The sequence below is a fragment of the Sciurus vulgaris genome (genome assembly GCF_902686455.1).
Source record: "Sciurus vulgaris genome assembly, chromosome: 3".
NCBI classification, from domain to species: Eukaryota; Metazoa; Chordata; class Mammalia; order Rodentia; family Sciuridae; genus Sciurus; species Sciurus vulgaris.
Genome location: NC_136463.1, coordinates 28,386,350 through 28,404,855, shown reverse-complemented (window position 1 = coordinate 28,404,855; position 18,506 = coordinate 28,386,350). Strand labels below are relative to the sequence as shown.

At 45.6% G+C, this 18,506-nt stretch overlaps 1 protein-coding gene across 4 annotated transcripts in view; it reads left to right on the top strand.

Moving 5' to 3' along the window:
- Positions 1-17,633, top strand: part of CA10 (carbonic anhydrase 10) — a 491,731-nt gene extending 474,098 nt beyond the window's left edge. For all 4 annotated transcript variants that reach the window (XM_079134031.1, XM_079134032.1, XM_079134030.1 and 1 more), the window contains 4 exons: positions 394-466; positions 12,936-13,090; positions 14,857-15,031; positions 16,799-17,633. In XM_079134031.1, coding sequence (XP_078990157.1) covers positions 394-466; positions 12,936-13,090; positions 14,857-15,031; positions 16,799-16,821 — 426 coding nt within the window. In that variant the 3' untranslated portion in view covers positions 16,822-17,633. The remainder of the gene's footprint in view (positions 1-393; positions 467-12,935; positions 13,091-14,856; positions 15,032-16,798) is intronic.
- The last annotated feature ends 873 nt before the right edge of the window (positions 17,634-18,506 follow it).

Genomic DNA, 18,506 nt, shown 5'->3' with positions numbered 1-18,506 from the left:
CCCATCCATGGATGATGTACAGGTAGGTCCTCCATGAGGGGTGTTTTTGTTCCCTTTCCTCCTTTTCCACACTCTACCCCGCAAAACACCTGCTAACTTCCACCCATCCTCCCATGTACCCGCGAGCCTGCTTCCCCTGATGTCATCACACCTGTGACGATCATAGCACTCCTCACGTGGTATGAGAACCATTCGCTCACTTACTCTTCCTTCTCTAGACCCGGCCTTCCTAGAGTAGGGTGTATGTCTGTGATCTCTGAATTTCCAGCCATCATAGAGTTGGGTACATGGTGGGCACTAAGTAAGTATGAAGGGGCAAGGGATTGCGCGGAGATGATGTTCATCCTGGGAAAGTGCCACCCGGTCATTCCTGTTTCCTTTCCCTCCCCCCAGGTTTCTGATTCATCAAACCCATTTCTTAATCGAATGCTCAACAGAGATACCATCACAAGAATAACATACAAAAGTAAGTTTGGTTCAATTTTCTCTACAGCGACTCTTCTATAAAGGTTAGTCCTGTCGAAAGACAAGAAGCCAGAACTGATGATCTCCGTGGGCCCCTTTCAGCTTCATGATCTTTTAATTCTGTAGAAAGTCACTCTGGAGAGTCAGGGTTCGGTCAAGAAGCAGCTCATTTTGAGCAGAAGTCCCTGGGGTGTCTTAGTCATCCCCGCCTGTCTAAGGCAATAATGATTATGACGATGTGGTCATTGTCATCCCGCGGATTGGTAATGAGCTGGGGGACTCTGATGGCTGGCTGGCTAATTCCACCATGTCAGCTGTCCACAGCTGGGGCTTTGCCAATGGTATGATTGAAAAAGTATCCACTGGGCACTTGGGGTCCAACCTTGTGACACTTGACAGAGTCCCTTTGCTGGACCGAGTCTCCTTCTCCTCATGGCTGGGTCCCCCTTCCAGGAGGAGGCAGTGGGTGGCATCTTTTTCTATTCTCTGTGGCCCATGAATCTAGAGACTCTGTCCAGCTCCCTTGAGTTTTTGGAGTGTTTCATCCCAGACTTCTTTAGCAGAAAAAAGAGAACAGTGCAAAGTTGAAGGAGGAGAACAAGAAAGGATCTCGGAAGTTGCAGGATTTAGAGGAAGTTGCGTGAGCGAGCACACACCAAGAGCTAAGAGAAATATGCACGGTGGGGGCGGGGTGGATTATGCCTAATTAGAAGCAAGAAGGAACTGGGACTCAAGCTTTGGTTTTGTCCTTCAACAAGGAGTTTCCCCACTTCAAGTGTCCTCATCTGTAAATCTGTTTCCTCGTCTGTAAAAACACTGAACTTCCAATTCCTAAAGTCATGCCATCTAGGGTTTTAAATCAATCAATAAGCTCACAATGATTTCCACCAAAGGAAAAAACAGCAAGCAAATGTTCTAACTCCCCTCAGCTCCCTAGCACATCCTTGATCCAGGAGCTCAGCTTGGCCTGCTGCTTCTACCTCCAACAGTGATGCAGGAAAGACAGTGAACCTTTACGGGTTTCCCCTCGGGTGAACCGAGGAAGAGTATAGAGATCATTGCCCTCGCTTGCTCATTTATTCATTCAACAAACACTTCCCATAGGGAGGCAAAGATGACCCAGATGCCAGCCCTCCCCACATGCTACTCGCCTAGTGTGAGGAGGCAGAGGTGCTGTTGGGATGAGGGATGAGCCTGGAGAATCACCCACCAGACAGACATCATCTAGAAGAATGAATTAAGTCGTCCCCACACATTGTGTCCATCCTCATCAGTATGCTGGAGGAGTCCTCTCTGTGCACACACTTAGATTGCTCAGCTAAGGGAGATATTTCCATCTTGCTTGTAAATAGCACATTTATAACTGCCCATAAAAGATTATTATTCTTTTAACTTTTTTTGATTAAAAAAGCATGAAAATTAAATAAAATGTTTTCAAATAATCTTGAATTTGCAGTTTAGAGACCGTGAAAAGCCATGAAATTGCACATTAAGCCCCAACACACAATCTGACAGATTGCCACTCACAGTCAATCATGAGGGGGTCTCTTCTCTCCACCCCACCCCACCCCCAGCACTGGTCTGATTAATATTATGTGATGTGGTTGCTGCCACAGAGGGAGGAGCTGGGGAGATGAGAAAGAGAGGAGGGAAGCAAGGCAAGGAAGGATCGAGGGGCAGAGGAGTGGAGGAAAAGAGGACTGGAGGGGAAGAGGGAACCAAAGCATTCCAGGCAGAGCGAACGGAATGTGCCAAGCTGGGAGAGCGCGGAGGAGGCTGCCTGGAGTTCAGAAGAAGGAGCTCCGTCTCAGCTGGGCCCTGTTCTCAGAGCGCAAGGTGAAGTGTGCCCCATAAGCATCGCTGAAGCCCAAGTGAGCGGAGGAGTGGTGGTCTCCTCGGTCAGGGGCGGCAGGAAGGGTGCTCTGGAGGTGGACCTCCAGGCCGCGCTGAGGAGTTTAGGCCACCTCTGAAGACTCTCTGAGAAACACGTCTGTCCCCTCGACTGCATACCTGCAAGAGCCACAGGACGAGAAAGGGGAATCCGAGCAAGATAAAGAGAGCCTGGCCTGCCTGGGGAGAGGGGGCTGTCTCCGCACCCCCAGAACAGGTATTTTGTGCTCTGACACCCCAGCAGGGACTAATGTAAGTGTTCCCCACAGCGACCTTTGTCATACACCTGAAAGAAAGCGGCACCACAGGGATAATGATGGCCTGATATGTGGGGATGGCCTCTGCACACCCTATGCACAGGACACTGGTGGAAAGGGATTGATTTGCTCAGCAGGAAACAGCTCTCTTCCATCTGGCTAAACTCCCTGAAGCCACCGGCCTGTGGAGGGTTGACCTGCTGGAGGGGGGTCTTGGGGGATCCGGAATAGGACACAGTCAGGGGCAGAGGGAGAAGCACCAGCCTCTCTCTCCGGAGGCTCTGCAAGAGGCAGCAGGTTATACTGGCCTCAGCCAGGGAATTCCAGTCCTGATGCAGACAAGGCCACCTGCTCCAGGGCACCTATCAGGATATCCTGCTTCCATACCTCCAAGACAGAAAGCAATCAACACCACCCCCCAACACACACACACACAGAGCCACTGCAACCACAGTACCCAGGGTCACCTGACCTCAGCAACCAGCCCATTCCAGAATGACATGCCCCCAAGCTCCCACTTCCCCTGCTGGCTTAGGATCGGGAATATCGAGGGACGTCTCTGAGCACTGTTCCCACCCCAGGCTCTGTGCTTACATGCAGCACCTCCGCTCCTGCTCACAAAGTCCTCCAAAGTGGGTACAGTTGCTATCCCAGCTCACGAAGAAGCCCGAGGATACCACCTAGTCGGTGGCCGCCGAAGTCAGCAACTTCTGCATCATAAGCAAGCATGCGACAGCAAGTGCTGAATCTTCACTGCTCCACGTGTGGTCCACTGAGGCAGCTCGCTCCACACGGCTCACGTTCTCCCAGGACCAAAAGCAATGGTCCTCCTGGTGGAGGTCAGAAGCACGTGATGTTACCTAAGACCTCTGCTCACTTCCCTCGGGCCAATGCAAGTCCCATGGCCAAGCCCCAAATCAAAGTCCCCCCCATGGAGATGGAAGAGAGGAGAGAATGCACATTTAATCAACGATCTCTACTCTTCCTCGCCAGAGAGCAAGGATTCTGTTTTTCAGGTCATTTTCTTTATCATACTTCCTCCCTACGGACAAAGAAAGTTAGCTCTGAGGTCTTAAAACTAGTTTTAGTCCTGATAGGTTGACGTGACATGAAATTTGTCTACATGTTTTCTCTTAATTACAAGTTTCAAGAGCTTTTTTTTTTTTTTTTTTTTTTTCTTTTTGTGTTTGTTCCCCTTGGAAGGGACATAAACTAACCATAGAACTACCACAGTGGGCACTTGTTCAGGCTCACCCCCACTCAATCTCTCTGCAACTCCTACGTGGGTTTCCCTTAGCATGGGACCTCCAGTGGAAATCAGTGTCATCTGGAGGGACAAGAGTAGCACTGTCATTATGGGTGTATACAATAACCAGAAAAGACTTGGAGATCACTTTCGAATGGGTTTCCCCAAGTCTTCCTCTTGGAGGCCATGTTGTAATTAGAAGCCAGTCTAAGACTTCAAGCCAAGTGACATCATCTGCTGCAAGGAACTCTCAGGTCTTGGGTAAGGATAGACTTCAGAGGATAATGGGAGAGAGTGAGAGACGAAGGCTACCATCCAAACTGTGAGACTTTGATCATGGCCAGGTCAATGGGAAGGGGTGGTGACAAATGATCGGGTCTATCTTAAAGGAAAAGCCAAGAGATTTCTTGATAAATCAGATGGATGAAATAGGAGGAAAAGAGACGTCAAAGATGACTGTAAGTTTTTAGCTGGGGCTAGAAGACATTCCCATCCACTGAGATGGGGAAGATTTGGAGGAAGCCTATCTGTGGGTGGAAAGGGAATCACAAATTTTGAACATGTTAAGCTTGAGATGTCTATTAGGCACCCAAGAAGAGGTGTGGTGTGGGCAGTTGGATGAGTCTGGATTTCAGGAGAGAGGACTGAAATGTAAATGTGGAAGACATCGACATCCAGATGGCATTTCAACTTGGGTGAAATCATGGAATTAAGAATAAATAGACAAGAGAGGCGGGACATGTCCTCACTTTCGAAAGAGCAGCTCAAATCTTCATGACTTAGAATTGGAAAACACTTCTAAAGATATCTGCAAAATCCCACCATGGAAGAGGCTCCTCTGTGGCCACCTCCTCAGCCAGCTACGGAGGAGGGAGCAAGCACAGCTCCTGTGTCTGTATCTTTGTAGTGCACAGTCATGACAATGTGATTCCTAGGAAACTTAGATTTCCCTGGAAGCCTGGGGGAAATCACCACAAGATGGCGGCTGGTGGAGACAGCCCATTGGCCTAGTCTATAGGATTGGGCATGGCTAGGAAAGGGGAGATTGTGCAGAATCATTCTTTTGAATCAGTTAACGAAAATCAATGCCAGGAAATCCATAAAAGGAGGAAAGAAAGAGCACCTTGCCAAGAGCGTGGGAGAACTTTGGAAGCCAGGCTGGTGAAGGCCACCATACTCGGGGGCAGTGTGTTCTTACGGTGAGAGATGGAACTGAGCAGACCTGGGCTCCTAGCCTGGCTCTGCCACTTCCTTTGACGTGACTTCAGGCAATTTCTTAATTCAGTATCTCTGAGGGAGGAATCTCTAATCAGTAAGATAAAGATATTAATACTGGTGTTGAGAGGGTTGAGATAAGGACAAAGCAAAGTACTGAGACAATTGTCTGGACCATAACTGGTATAAACTTGGTGATACATACATATAGATATAGATATAGATGTAGATATAGATATAGATAGCTAGCTAGAGAAATAGATATAGATATTAATATAAGGTAAATTTCTGTCAATCAGTTTTTTGAATGGCAGGAATCAGGTCATTTTGATGCCAAATGAGAATTATACCAAAGGCTAACACAGTACAGGGCATACAAGCAACAGAATGTTCTTATTTCAAATGAAGCATTGCTCCTATTTGTACCCATGCAGTACACAGTAATGACAGTGAGACTCTACTGCATTCCTTGGAAGCTTAGATTTCTTACCTCTGAGTAAGAGGTAATGGGAAAATGGGAAAAACCAACCACAATGGGAAAAACCAACCCAAAGTAACTTCAGGCCAAATTTAGAAAGTCTTATAAAGAAAATCCATTTTTGTTAAAGTTAAATTCCCCTTCAACAGAGTGAGGGGTAAGATTGTAATCATGACATGAAAGAAGGAATTTTCTGGAAAGATTTTCTTGAGAAGGTACGGGTTATTTACTGGAAATATTCAAATTTTTTTTGTAGTGTGTTGGAATAAAAACTCCATCCCTGTTTTCCTTGTGTGAATTAATTAACAGGCTCAGAACCCCAATAACATAAAAAATAGCAGTCCTAGTCCTTTGAGTATTCACTTGATTTCATTGAATGATTTCATCATTCTTTTGTTAAAAAGGGGGATTTTATGTTATTTTCAGGTGGCAAAATTAATGATTAATAGAATGCAAAGAGCCACCTTAAGTGATAAGAGGAAGCACTTCTTAGAATACTGCCTATAAATGAACAATTTTCTAACATCTTGGACAGCGTGTTATTTCATTTCATGTGCCCTTCAGTTTCGTGTGCCCCATTTATGACATGGGATGTGAATACGCAGGTGGGCTTCCATGCAAGAAGAATCCAAAGGACCACAAAGTCCAGATTCAAAAAGATCTGGTTACCGTTTTCATAAATTTCCTCTAAGGAAATGAAGGCGACCACTGAAGCACCTGAAAGAAAGCTTTTGCATATGGCGTCGGGCCATGGAGCAAACGCCTTAAAAGATCTTCTGCAGCCTCTTTTGTTTTAGGTCTGCTTTGGCTCCAGCTCCCCCCAAACCCTCTGCTAAAAGATGAATGCACAGGCCAGGGTGGGTCCCCTTGTAACCTCCTTCTACTACCCAGTTCTTGGGGAAGTGTTCTCTGCACTGCTCCTTAAGGGATGTGGTGTTAAATGTGATGAAATATCACTGAGGAGTTTAAGCATATTGCTCCGGGTGCCTTTCTCAATGCTTAATTGAACTTGTACTTTCATTTCAAAGCAATGGCTTTAGAAATGTTTTCACGGAATGCGAAATGCAGCACACCACTTCCCATGTTGCAAACTAAGTAGTTATTCATGTCAGCAAGGAGCAGAAAAGGGGCCGCTTGCCTCCAAGAATCCAATTCTCAGGGGCCCTTCTTTTCATTTATTGTTTGTGTAAAATAAAAAACCATATTACTTTATTCTTTAGTAATTGCTTTATTTCATTTCAGTTGAATTTGCCTCAGATTACAAGAGGAAATGTCATTCCGTATAATAAAATTGCCAAATAGTTCCCTATTGATCAGAAACGGTATTGATCTCTGGAAGTGCCAAGCCTTTTTCTTTATTGGCATGGTTTGCTTTGAACAGAAACCCCATAAGCAGGAAGGGGCGATGTTAACTCCCACCAGTGGTCCACATAAGTAAGCAGGACACACTCGACAGAGGCTTGAAGCTCAGACCAAGGAAAAGATTCCCCTACTACATTGTCCCACGCATTTCAGAATAGCGTACTTTTAACAGGAAAAATCAAGTTGGGAGTTGTAACCGTGACTAAGAACTCAGTACAAAATGCATAGATTCAGCAAGAGCATGCCATAAAACCAAAGCACAGCTGTCAACTTTGGCGGTCATTTGAAAGACTAAAGTGGGACTGTGTATTGTGCTTAAATATTCTATTATTATGGATTATCCAGGGGGTCTCCTACACTAGAAATATACAGGCAATGCATAAGAAACTACAACGCTGTCGTGCCAAAAATTTGACCTAGCAGAGACAAATTTGGCTACGCACACTTGTTTATTCTGAGAGACATTTTTGAATCTATATATTTTTTTTACCTGAAGATAGCCTTAGCATTTATGCACAATTGGTGTCACAAGTAAGAGGTTACAAGACTTATATGTGAAGAAATCACAAACTATGGGCAAAGCCACAGTTGAACTTGGATTAAGACCCTTGAAGTCCAGAGATGATTTGCCCTCTAAAAGCTATTTTCTCATAAGATAGATTAAAATAGATGATGGATGGATGGATAGATAGATAGATAGATAGATAGATAGATAGATAGATAGATAGATAGATCTCTTTATAAAATGATCTGTGAACAACTATTTGAACTTCTGCCATAACTTCCTCTCTATAAATGTCCTCAAGGCTAGCAGTGGCATGCGTCATTACCCTGTGGTTGGCTCTGAGCCCCGTGCCATATTTGTGTATCTCTGTGCACAAACGACCCTGATCTTCTCTAGATTTTTTGCCATCCTTTCTAATGACTAGAACCATGACAGTTTGGAGAGGAGGATCCAACGTCCAATGCATTAATTCCCAGGCTTCCATTCAGTCTACAACAAACAGATGATAACACTGATGTACACAAAAGGCAGGGTGTCTTCTGACCGCTACATGAACAAGATAGCTGTGGGTCATAACTAGTTCCAGGTCTGGTTAGCCAGGGAAAACATCCTAGCATGCCTGGACACTAGGACTGGTTTGGCGGTATTGCTTTCTTGACTCCCAGTGCCTCTGTCCTACCAAATGCAAGCAAGCTTCCATGAGGGAGAAAGAAGATGCAAAAAGGTGGCCTGCAGCTCTCAAATCCTAATACCTAAAAGGGACAACATTGATGTAATGGCAACCTTTGAGACAGTGGTGAGTCAAAAAGACAAATGTTACATGCTAAATGCATACCAATTTCAGCAATGTAATATGAGGATACAGGCTTACTTGGTGTAGACACACGGGAATACCACATGGAGATGGAGACAGAGCCCTGAATCTCATCCTGATGTCCTGGGGTGTGACATGTAAGGAGACGTGGCAGGCAGCACGTGTCTAAGCTAATCGTACAGACTGGAACCTCAGAGATGCCTTCCATCATCTGACAGATGTTGCCTCTTCCTGTCTTGATTCTGCCCAGCACCATCAGCAGGCAGAAACCATTTGGTAGACTCGGTCAATCTATATTTATTGAGCACCTACCACGTAGAGGACTTCATGCTGGCAATTGGAATTCAGAGATAAAGATGCACATAATTCTCTGAAAGGCTCCCAGCTTGCTGAGAACAGCCAAATAGGTAAATAACCATTGGCAAACTAATTCATACATTTAAAAAAGAGAGAGAGAGAGAGTACATCAACCCAGTGGAAGAAACCAGGAGTCCTGGGGAGGAAAGCGGTGGTCATCCCCAAAAACTGGGCAAGGGCACTGCATGTCAAAGGAGTGACACCAATGTACCCAGCATTGCTCTTTACTTGGGCTGGACCTTGTGCTGGAGAACACTTGCAAAGCATGATCACATTCATTCTTCAAACACGCCTGTGAGCCAAGAATTTCCACCATCTATATATTACAGATGTGGAAGCAGAGGCCTAGTCAATTACCTGTGGGTCCAAATTCATGCAGACAATGAGCAACAAAGTCAGCATCCAAATTCAGGCTAGAGTTCAAAGCTCAGACTCTTGACACTGGGTCTTTCCAAGTTCTATAGCCTAGGAGATAAAAAGGGCAAGAGGTGAACATTGAGCATGAACAAGATGCAACCAAAGAATACAGGGGAGGAATAAAGATCTGCCCAGGCCTTCTGCTGTACCACATCTCACAGAGGAAACTGACAAAGAGGAATCTTCTAAGTAGGTGGAACTTGCAGTCACAGCACCGTGATGTTTTGGAACCAGTTGTCCCCCCACTGCCTGGAATAAATTCACAAACATAACCCTCTGCCCTTGGCCCCTGGCCTGCGCCCACCTCCAGCCCTTTCCTCAAGCGTGGCTATGACACAAGGGCTGGTCATTATTTCAGCATGCATCTGCTTCTTCTTTATCCCGGTTTTGCCCAGAATGCTGCCCATGCAGCTGCCTTCCCTCCTCCCCACTGCTCTGAATAAAATAAAATACAATAATAGCAGCATGCTAGAGTACCCAATATGCTCCTTGTGCAAGCTTGGTTAAACAAATCACATTGACCTTTAATAAGAATGTGCTGGATGCTTCTTTCTCTCATCCAATATGTTAATCTTGGGGCCAAACCACCGTCGGAGCAAGCCTCATTAAGTGCAAATCTGATCATGCCATCCCCGGCTTCAAACCCTTCAGTGGTTCCGAATGGCCTCCAGCATGAAGCCCCAACTCCCAACAGCACACAGAAGGGCCTTCCCCGTGTGGCCAGCGCTGACCCCACCAGGCTCATTTCCCACCCCAGCCCTCCCTCTGCATCCCACTCACGCTCCAGACGTCCCCAAGTACACGCCACACAAAACTTCCTGAGCTCTTTCTCTAGCATGACTCTGTCTACGGTGCCCTTGGCAACCACCCGCTGCCAGCCACACACTGATTATCTCCTGTCATTCAAGAGGCAGTTCAGGTCAGCTCCTCGATCCATCCGTTCCCGAGCTCCCCAAGCAGAACTGATAGGCTGTCTCTGGGCCAGTGCAGATGCACATCACTGTCTCTGTGGCTCCCAGCTAGATTCACTTAATTATGCCCTGCTCACCTACACTGAGCTCAGAGCCTGACACACAGTAGGGGCTAAGAACAGTCACAGGTGGCGAAGTCCCCACATCAGCTTAGAGTAGTGGTGCCTCAGCCAGCACCCGAGGATCGTCACATCGGTGTGCGCTCTGCACGCTGTGGCTTTATGGTAGGAGCACCTGACCACACATGCCATGGTGCAGACCAAGCCCAGTCATGTTCCTATCACTACTTCCATCTTGAGCTGGCCCTGGATACTTGGTGTTTGAATGGAAAGTGTTGTTTCTATTTCAGCAGCACGTGGAAGAAGGTCCTTCCTCTTAGGGTTGATCAGGTTGATCAAACCCTCTTCCTTAGGGGCTTTGCATGGATAAAGTCCCTGGATAGGACTCTGTTACCCACCCTGGGGAGCTGGAGGCCAGTAGGGGAGTTTTGGGTAGGAGAAAGAAAATGATTTTTTTATATCACTTCAAACAACTGGCTCAATGGATCTGTTCATAATTTAATTAACAAGCAAAGAAACTGGAATTCAAGTTCCCTTGGCAAAGATGCCTCTTTCTTATCAGAAAGAGTTAAATGAGCAATTTCTGGAGGAAGACATAGGGGGAGGCGATCTTTGTCCAGGAAAATAGATCAGCAGCATCCATGCCAGGATCCATAGGTAAGTGCGCTTAGCACCCTGACGTCATAGTCTACTTCCGTTTTGCCATTCGCCGTCTAGTTCTTCAATTAGGATGAGGCAGACAATGCACCTGTCTTGTTCATAGTTCTAACTTGGTTCAGAGCCTAACCCAAGAGGTGCTTAGTGAATATTTGTTGAGTGAATATATGACCAGGACAACTGGGTTCCGATTTCCACTCTGCAGTCACCAACTTGCTCTGTGGCTTTGGGGTATTTACTGTGTCTCTCTTATTTTCTTGTTGATAAGAATGTTACTCTCTGCCTGACCCATCTCACTGGCTCAGCATAAAGTTCCAGCTACATGTGCAAGACCGTTACTGTCACATGTGCCCAAAACCAAGTTTGAGGAATTAGAAACCACTGAAGAGCTAGTCCTTTCTCACCAGGAGTTGGACACTTGGATGAGAGAATATGTGTGAATCCAGGGTTACTGCAGAAGCCAGTCTTATCCCTCTGCCAGTCAGGCTTTGGGCTTCTGTCACGTGTTCTCCAGGCCACCTAGACTGACCATAGTGGTCAGTGTTCATGGCACACTGGGGGGGTACAACACCTCTGGGGATGTAGATCTGGAATCACTGGGGTGCAGAGAAAAATTGGAGCCGTGGTAGTTGGGCTGCCCAGGATTGAGAAAGACAGATGCCTGGGCTGGTCCTCAGGGTGTGGGGCACTGTGGGAAGCAGGTAAAGATAAGAGTCAGCAACAGACTGAGATGGAACCGGCAGAAATAAGAACCCTAACCACTGCGGTGTGGAAGCCAAGAGAAGAGGGCACCCACAAGCCAAAGCGAAGGGAGGAGGAAACCTGGGGGAGAGGAAGAGGGAGAGAGTCAGGGCCATCGATTGAGATTTCAAAACCCCAATGTGCTACAAGTTTCTGGAAGTTTAACCAATAGACTGAGTTTAAAAAATTAGAAATTTAGCAAGATGCTTATAGTAATTGTTGTTGAGGGTTGGAATTGTATCTTGTTTCTCTCTCATCCTTCCATATAATCTTATATGTACTTATGTTATTTTATAATTAAAAACTATATGTATGGGGCTGGGAGTATAGCTCAGTTGGTAGAGTGCTTGCCTGTCAAGCAAAAGACCCTGGATTCAATCCCCAGCACTGCAAAAAAAAAAAAAAAAAAAAAAAAAAAACAACAACAACTATATGTAATAGCAAAAGATCCACGAATGTGAATTGCTTATGCAGGTATACAAGAAAAGGTTACCTGCATGGGCCTACTGAGAAGAAACCCGTCAAAAACAAAATCTATTATTGAATTTAACCAGTGAATCTTGTGGTAGGATCTGACCTGATTATTTTTCTTTCTAAAAAATAATCTTATTTTTTTGTTTGTTCCTTTGTTTGGTTTTTTGTTTTTTGGTACCAGGGATTGAACCCAGAAACACTTAACCATGAAGCCACATCCTCAGCCTTTATTTATTTATTTGTTTATTTATTTAAATTTTGGGGCAGAATCTCACTAAGTTGCTAAGACCAGCTTTCAACTTGTGCTCCTCCTGCCTTAGCCTCACAAGTTGCTGGGATTACAGGCATGCACCACCACGCCCGGCTTAATGTTCTTTTCATGAAGTGATGTTCATAAATGATAATGGTAACCAGGCAACTTTTCAGCAGGTCTTTGTTCATTCCATTGTGACGATCCTGCCTATGGCCCAGGTCTCAGGGACCATCATGAAGGACTTGGCTCTTTGGTAGTCCCTGTGGTGGACCTCATTGCTTTTAGCTCTCCAACATTCATTGCCCCATCCCGTGGGAGGAATGTGCTTCCTCACAGCCCTGATTTCAGCCTGGGTCGTGTGACTCTCTGGCTCCCAAAAGGAGTAAAGAGCAGAAGTAAATGTGTCACTTCTGGGATGGAAGCCTTCAGAGCCAACAAACATTTCACTGTGCTTGCTTTTCCTTCTGTCATTATGATCCACAAATCACAATGCAGCCAGACAGTGGCTGCTTGAAGAGTCTGGGTCCCAAAATGTGGACAACAATGACAGCAAGGAAAGCCCTCAGTCAAACTGGCATGGACATGTTTGAGAGCAACAGAACTTTGTTGTTTAAAATGATGGAAATAGGAGAAAGGGGGTAAAGGAACTGCTTGTTACTGCAGCCTATCCTGACAGATACAAGTTTTCTGGAATCCAAAAAGAAATATATATCAACAATACCAGTACTTTCTTAAGAAACTTAATATTTAAGACTTTGTTACCTTCTTTTCTAGATGATGCATATTTACTACAGGGACTTAATATAGAGGAACTATATCCAGAGACCTCCAGTTTCATTACTTACGATGGGTCAATGACTATCCCTCCCTGCTATGAGACAGCAAGTTGGATAATAATGAACAAGCCTGTCTACATAACCAGGATGCAGGTGAGCTTAGTTTTGGTCCTTTAGCTAATGGGGAAGATGTTGTAAGGACTGGCTGGGTTGACTTGCTATGACTGTTGTAAAGTACCATAAACTGGGTGGTTTAAACAACAGAAACTTATTGACTCATGGTTCTTAAGGCTAGAAGCCCAAGATCAAGGTGTCAGAAAGACTGACTCCTTATGAAAGATATGACGGATACTCTGTGCCTCTCCTTGGCTTTGGATGGTTTGCTATCTTTGATGCTACTTGGCCTGAGAAGCAACACCCCCACTGCTTCGTGTGACAGTCTCACTGCTTCTGAGTCTATGTCCAAATTCCTCCTTTTTATAAATACACCAACCATACTGCATTTAAAGAGCCCATTCTAGTAAACTCATCTTAACTTAGCTAACTCCCTGTCCAGTGACCCTATTTCCAAGTAAGGTCAAATCCTAAGATACTCAGGGTTACCAGGACCTTCGACTTAGGAGTTTGAGGGTTACACAATTCAACTCTTAACACCTGTGTTTAAAGAGCCAGCCTCAGGGCTTAGCGTGAACTAATTACAGAAGCATCCCACCCTTCTGAGTGAGAAAGCACAGTTCCCAAAGTGTGCTCTACAGTCACACTCCTCAAAAAGCACAGGAGCAAAATGAACGATAGCATTGGATATGTTTGGAAAGGAGTTACATAAGTTTTATTGTGGACAGATGTCTCAGGCCTTTGTAAAATGATAATACATGCATCAGTCTCCAAAAGGAAGCAACATAATATGGGGTATTCCGCATACATATTTGACATGGAATGTTCTAAATCCACTGACAGATGAGCCACTCCTCAGAACTGGATAGGAGCCAGACCTGCCTTCCTGGGCCAGCTTTGCCAGGTGGCTTCTGGTACACTTCAGGTTTGTCACCCTGCTCTGTGAAATCAATACTCCTCCTCCTTATCATGAGGGGTCAATTACACACTCTGACATTCTACAATTGTGAGAGTCCATCAAAACTTAAAAGGACAGATGAGCGAATGAAGCAGAACTCAGTCTCCTTGACAAGAGACATGTTCACAACCTCCTATCTGTATTGATTGGGACTCATTGAATGACAAGCAACAGGAACCACCTGCAGGTCGCTTAAGCTTAGACAAAGGATTTATTCAAGAGATACTGGGGCTTCTTGTGGAATGTGAGATGAGGAACAGGTGTTAGGAACTCCCCAGGACCAGAAGCCCTTCCTCTGCTTTCCTCTTACTGCACATGAGCTTCATTGTTCTCTCCTGCTAGGGCCGGGGGCTTCCTTCACTTCTCAGTCCTGGGGTGGGACATGGCTGCAGGTGATACAGGTCAGACACCTGCTCTGAGATGCACAGAAAAGGAACTGAATTGGTCCAGCTTACTTTAGCTCTGACCCCCGGGGGTCAGTCACTATGGTCTGGGTAATACCCACCTGGAGGTGAGGGAATTAATGAACCCTGTGGTGTCAAAGAAAGAAGGGACCCTGGAGAGCACCTAGCTGGAGTTTCTTCTTTAACAGCTGGCACATGCGCCAGGGGCAGTAAATACCCGGTTCGAGTCATGCGTGAGCTAGATGGCCAGGAGCAAGGCTCTCTCCATGCCTGTAGCCTCAGCAGCCCTTCAATTCAACCGAACCCAAGGGGAAAGGTGTTCCGAGTGGCTGGTGTCCTCTCCTGGACAGCTGGGGCCACCTGGCCAAGTCTGTTCGGTCTTACTTCTTGCCTCGGGCATTGAAGAGCGTGACTGGAGCTCCCGGTTCTTTCTCTCTCCTCAGATGCATTCCTTACGCCTCCTCAGTCAGAATCAGCCGTCTCAGATCTTCCTGAGCATGAGTGACAACTTCAGGCCTGTGCAGCCGCTCAACAACCGCTGCATCCGCACCAACATCAACTTCAGTTTACAGGGGAAGGACTGCCCAAACAACCGGGCCCAGAAGCTTCAGTATAGAGGTGGGTGCAGGGGCTCAGAAAGCAGAGGCCCCGGGCCAGAGCTCCCTCTCCCTCTTAGACCTGTGCCTAAAAGCCTGGCACTGTCTCCCCTTAGAGGAATCATCACTATCTGTGACGAGGAGCCCACCTACCATTTGCATGGTGCTTTTCTGTTGGGAAAGCCTCTATGTTTGTGAATAGATGATGATAAATGTTTGATATATAGGATGCACATCGACATGTGTATTGCAGTTTGATGTCACATGTATCAAACCTTTATACCCTCTGGTTCAGACCAGACAGCCCTTTCTATTGCCATTTTAAACAAGAGCCCAGAAAGGCTGATCCCCCCCAAGGTTATATGTTAGAACAGGACAAGAAGAAGCAGTAGAGCCTTTGGTTATGCGTCCCCCAAAGTTAAGCAATGGTCTAGATGCCAGGCCTTCCCGGTTCAATGAAGTAAAATATGTGAGCCTACTTTTGACCAGTATTCTGACCCTAGAATTGGTTTATATTCCTACTGAAAGGTATGTTTAAGATGACTTCGGCCTCCTGCCACTCTCTGGCCCACACCCAGCCCTCTCTCTTTGCTTCTGCACAATGATTAACTATCTGGTGGTCATTGTAACAAACCCTCAGCGTGGAAAGGGAGATAGAGGTGGAACCCTGTCTTAGATACGTCCCAGACCGCCAGTTAGGACACCAGAGGTCCAGACCTGGTTCTAACAAGCTGCAAATTCCCAATCAGCTCATTTGCCCTCTGGACCTGGCTTCTTTTTGACAGTCCCTATCTTCATTTGCTTGCTGTGAGGGACAAACAAGAGCCTGGAGGGGAAACTTTTCTTAGCAATAACATACTCTCCAAATACGGGGCTGTGGCTCTTCCCAGGCAGGTCTTGGAAGCAGCTGCCACTGCTGCCCCCAGCTCTCCACGTGCCTGTCTTTCTCTTGTCTCCTAGACACACTGACGGGGCACCTAAACCATAGGTTTTCTGCTCCCTTCAAGCCAGAACTGCTAGACAGATAAATGCCCAACTAATTCACTGCCCCTTCTCTTTACTCAGCATCTATTCATTGTGTGCCTACTACATGCCAGGCACTTAGGCAGACAATGACAAGACAGTAGTGATGAAGACAGGTACAACCCTAACCCTACAGAGCTGTCGTCTACACCAGGAATCAGCAGACTTTGTCTGTCAAGGGGCAGTGAGCAGATAGGTTAAGCTTTGTGGGTCATACAGTCTCGGCTTCACTCTAATGATGTAGTGTGACATCAGCCACAGATAATAAACCAAACGAATGGGTGTGGATGACCAAAAATAAAACTTTATTTATAATAAACAAGAAAATATTCCTAAAACTTTATTTACAAAAACAGGTAATGGTCTGAAGTTTGCCCATCCCTGGTCAAGACCAGTGCCATTCTCTAGAACTCTCTGCCATGATGGAAATGATCTATATCTGCATGATCCAACACAGGCAGTTACTAACTATATGTGGCTGTCGAACAGTAGAAGTGTGGCTAGTAACTAAACTTTCCATTTTAACTCATTTGGATTTCGGCAGTCACACATGGGTAGTAGCCACCATATTGAATGGCACACATCTATGGGGTTGTGGGGAAGGGAGAAGCTGGGATACTAATAAGTAAGCAAGTGTTTACAAAATAGCCCCTCCCCCTTTGGAGTAAGGCCCCATTAATGTGCAAATTAATTCAGTTATGCTTTGTTTTGTGTTGTGTATGTGTGTGTGTGTGTGGTTTCTCTCTCTCTCTCTCTTTCTTTCCAGTAAATGAATGGCTCCTCAAGTAGGGAACTAAGCCAAGAAGAATCCCACCTCAGTGAAACGCTCCGACTGTGAATTGGCGTAACCTAGAATGTTCCCCTTCTTCTCTCTCCTTCCTTCCCCCAAGCCTCATTCACTCTTTGGATTGGCCCCTTCTTCATGAAAATTGTCTGCAAAAACCATGGCCGAGGAACGCATCTCTCACATACTCCTACACGCACACACACGTGCACACACACACACACACACACACACACTACACATACACACTCATACAACCTCTGTGATGGGGAGTCAGTTTCAGAAACAAAAGCCTCCTTCATAAGAGGTCTTAGAAGAAAATAACCAGTTAACCTAATTACAATTTTGATACCATTTTCCTGAATTAATAAATCTACCCGATGAGACTTTTCAGCCTTTGTACATAAAAGATTCTTCCAAAAGAGAGAGAGAGGAGAAAACAGCTCTGAACGCATCAACCGGACATTGCATCGAGTCCTCTCCGACAGTGTCCTAGGATCCTTTGAGGATGCTGGTGACAATAAACCAGGACAAAGCTGACCAAGGACACTTATTTCTAGATAATGATTCTTCTGTTTACTCAACGATTTAAAAAAGGAAATTAAGCAAAGGACAGACACTGAAGAGCTACACATTGTATATATATATCACTGCAGACTATAGAGAAATGGAATTATTTCCCTCTTTGTCACATATCTGTAGTAGGATTTGCCAAGATCAGAACTGATCCATTTGCTGTTTCTTGTTTTCCAAAGGTCATACATTGTGTTTGGTTATTGTTAACAGCTCAATAAATGTGTTGAATGAGTTGATTTCATTCTTCTGGCTCGGGTCTGTCCTCCTTCCTTGCAGGCTGAGCCCTGGCTCCATGCAATTCCATTCTTTAGTTTCCCTTTTCCTTCATCTACATGTCCGTTCATTTGCAGCCAGTTTTACTGGGTTTGTGGCAATCAGGAATGCATTTGCTAAGCAAGTATAACTAACTCCACTCCATGGCTCCATCGTTCATACAAGGTGAGCTTCAGCCTGACGTTGCAGGCGACAGATTTCTTGCGTTTCAAAAACTGCCATCCCCCCTGTGATGCTCCCGTGAAGGAATGCACTTTGCCTTGTAAATTCCCGGGAAAGGGGTGTCCTTCTCTCCAGGTGCAGCCGGATCTCACAAAGTACAAACGAATGCCTTTCTTTTCTTGTTTATAATGGTCACTCACTGTGTTTGGTTACTGTCAAAAAAAAAAAAAAAAAAAATCAATAAATGTGTTTAACAAGTTACCCAGTTACCTATGTCTGAGTTTATTGAGAAGGAGGATGCTCCCTGCTGAAGTCTCTGAGTCCTGCTGGGCCCACAAGCAATTGCATGCAGCCGGCAGGGCAGCCAGAGCTACCAGGATAGTCTGTCTGGCCGTTCCCAGAGCCAGGTAATTAATACCCTGTTGAGAAAACATACAGGCTTAGCTGCTGGAAGGGAAGGCCTGGATTTTCGTTCAGTGGCCAAATTAAAAATAACTTTCATCTCTCCTTTCCCTCACGAACTCCAGAAGGAGAGAAAGCAAAGGCACGTGGAGTCTGTACAAATGGAAAATTGACAAGCCTATCAAGAGCTTCACCAAGGGACAAGGTATACTGACTATGAAAAATTCCAGCAGCCTGTTTTGGTTTTTTTGTTGTTGTTATTCGTTTTTGGTTTTTT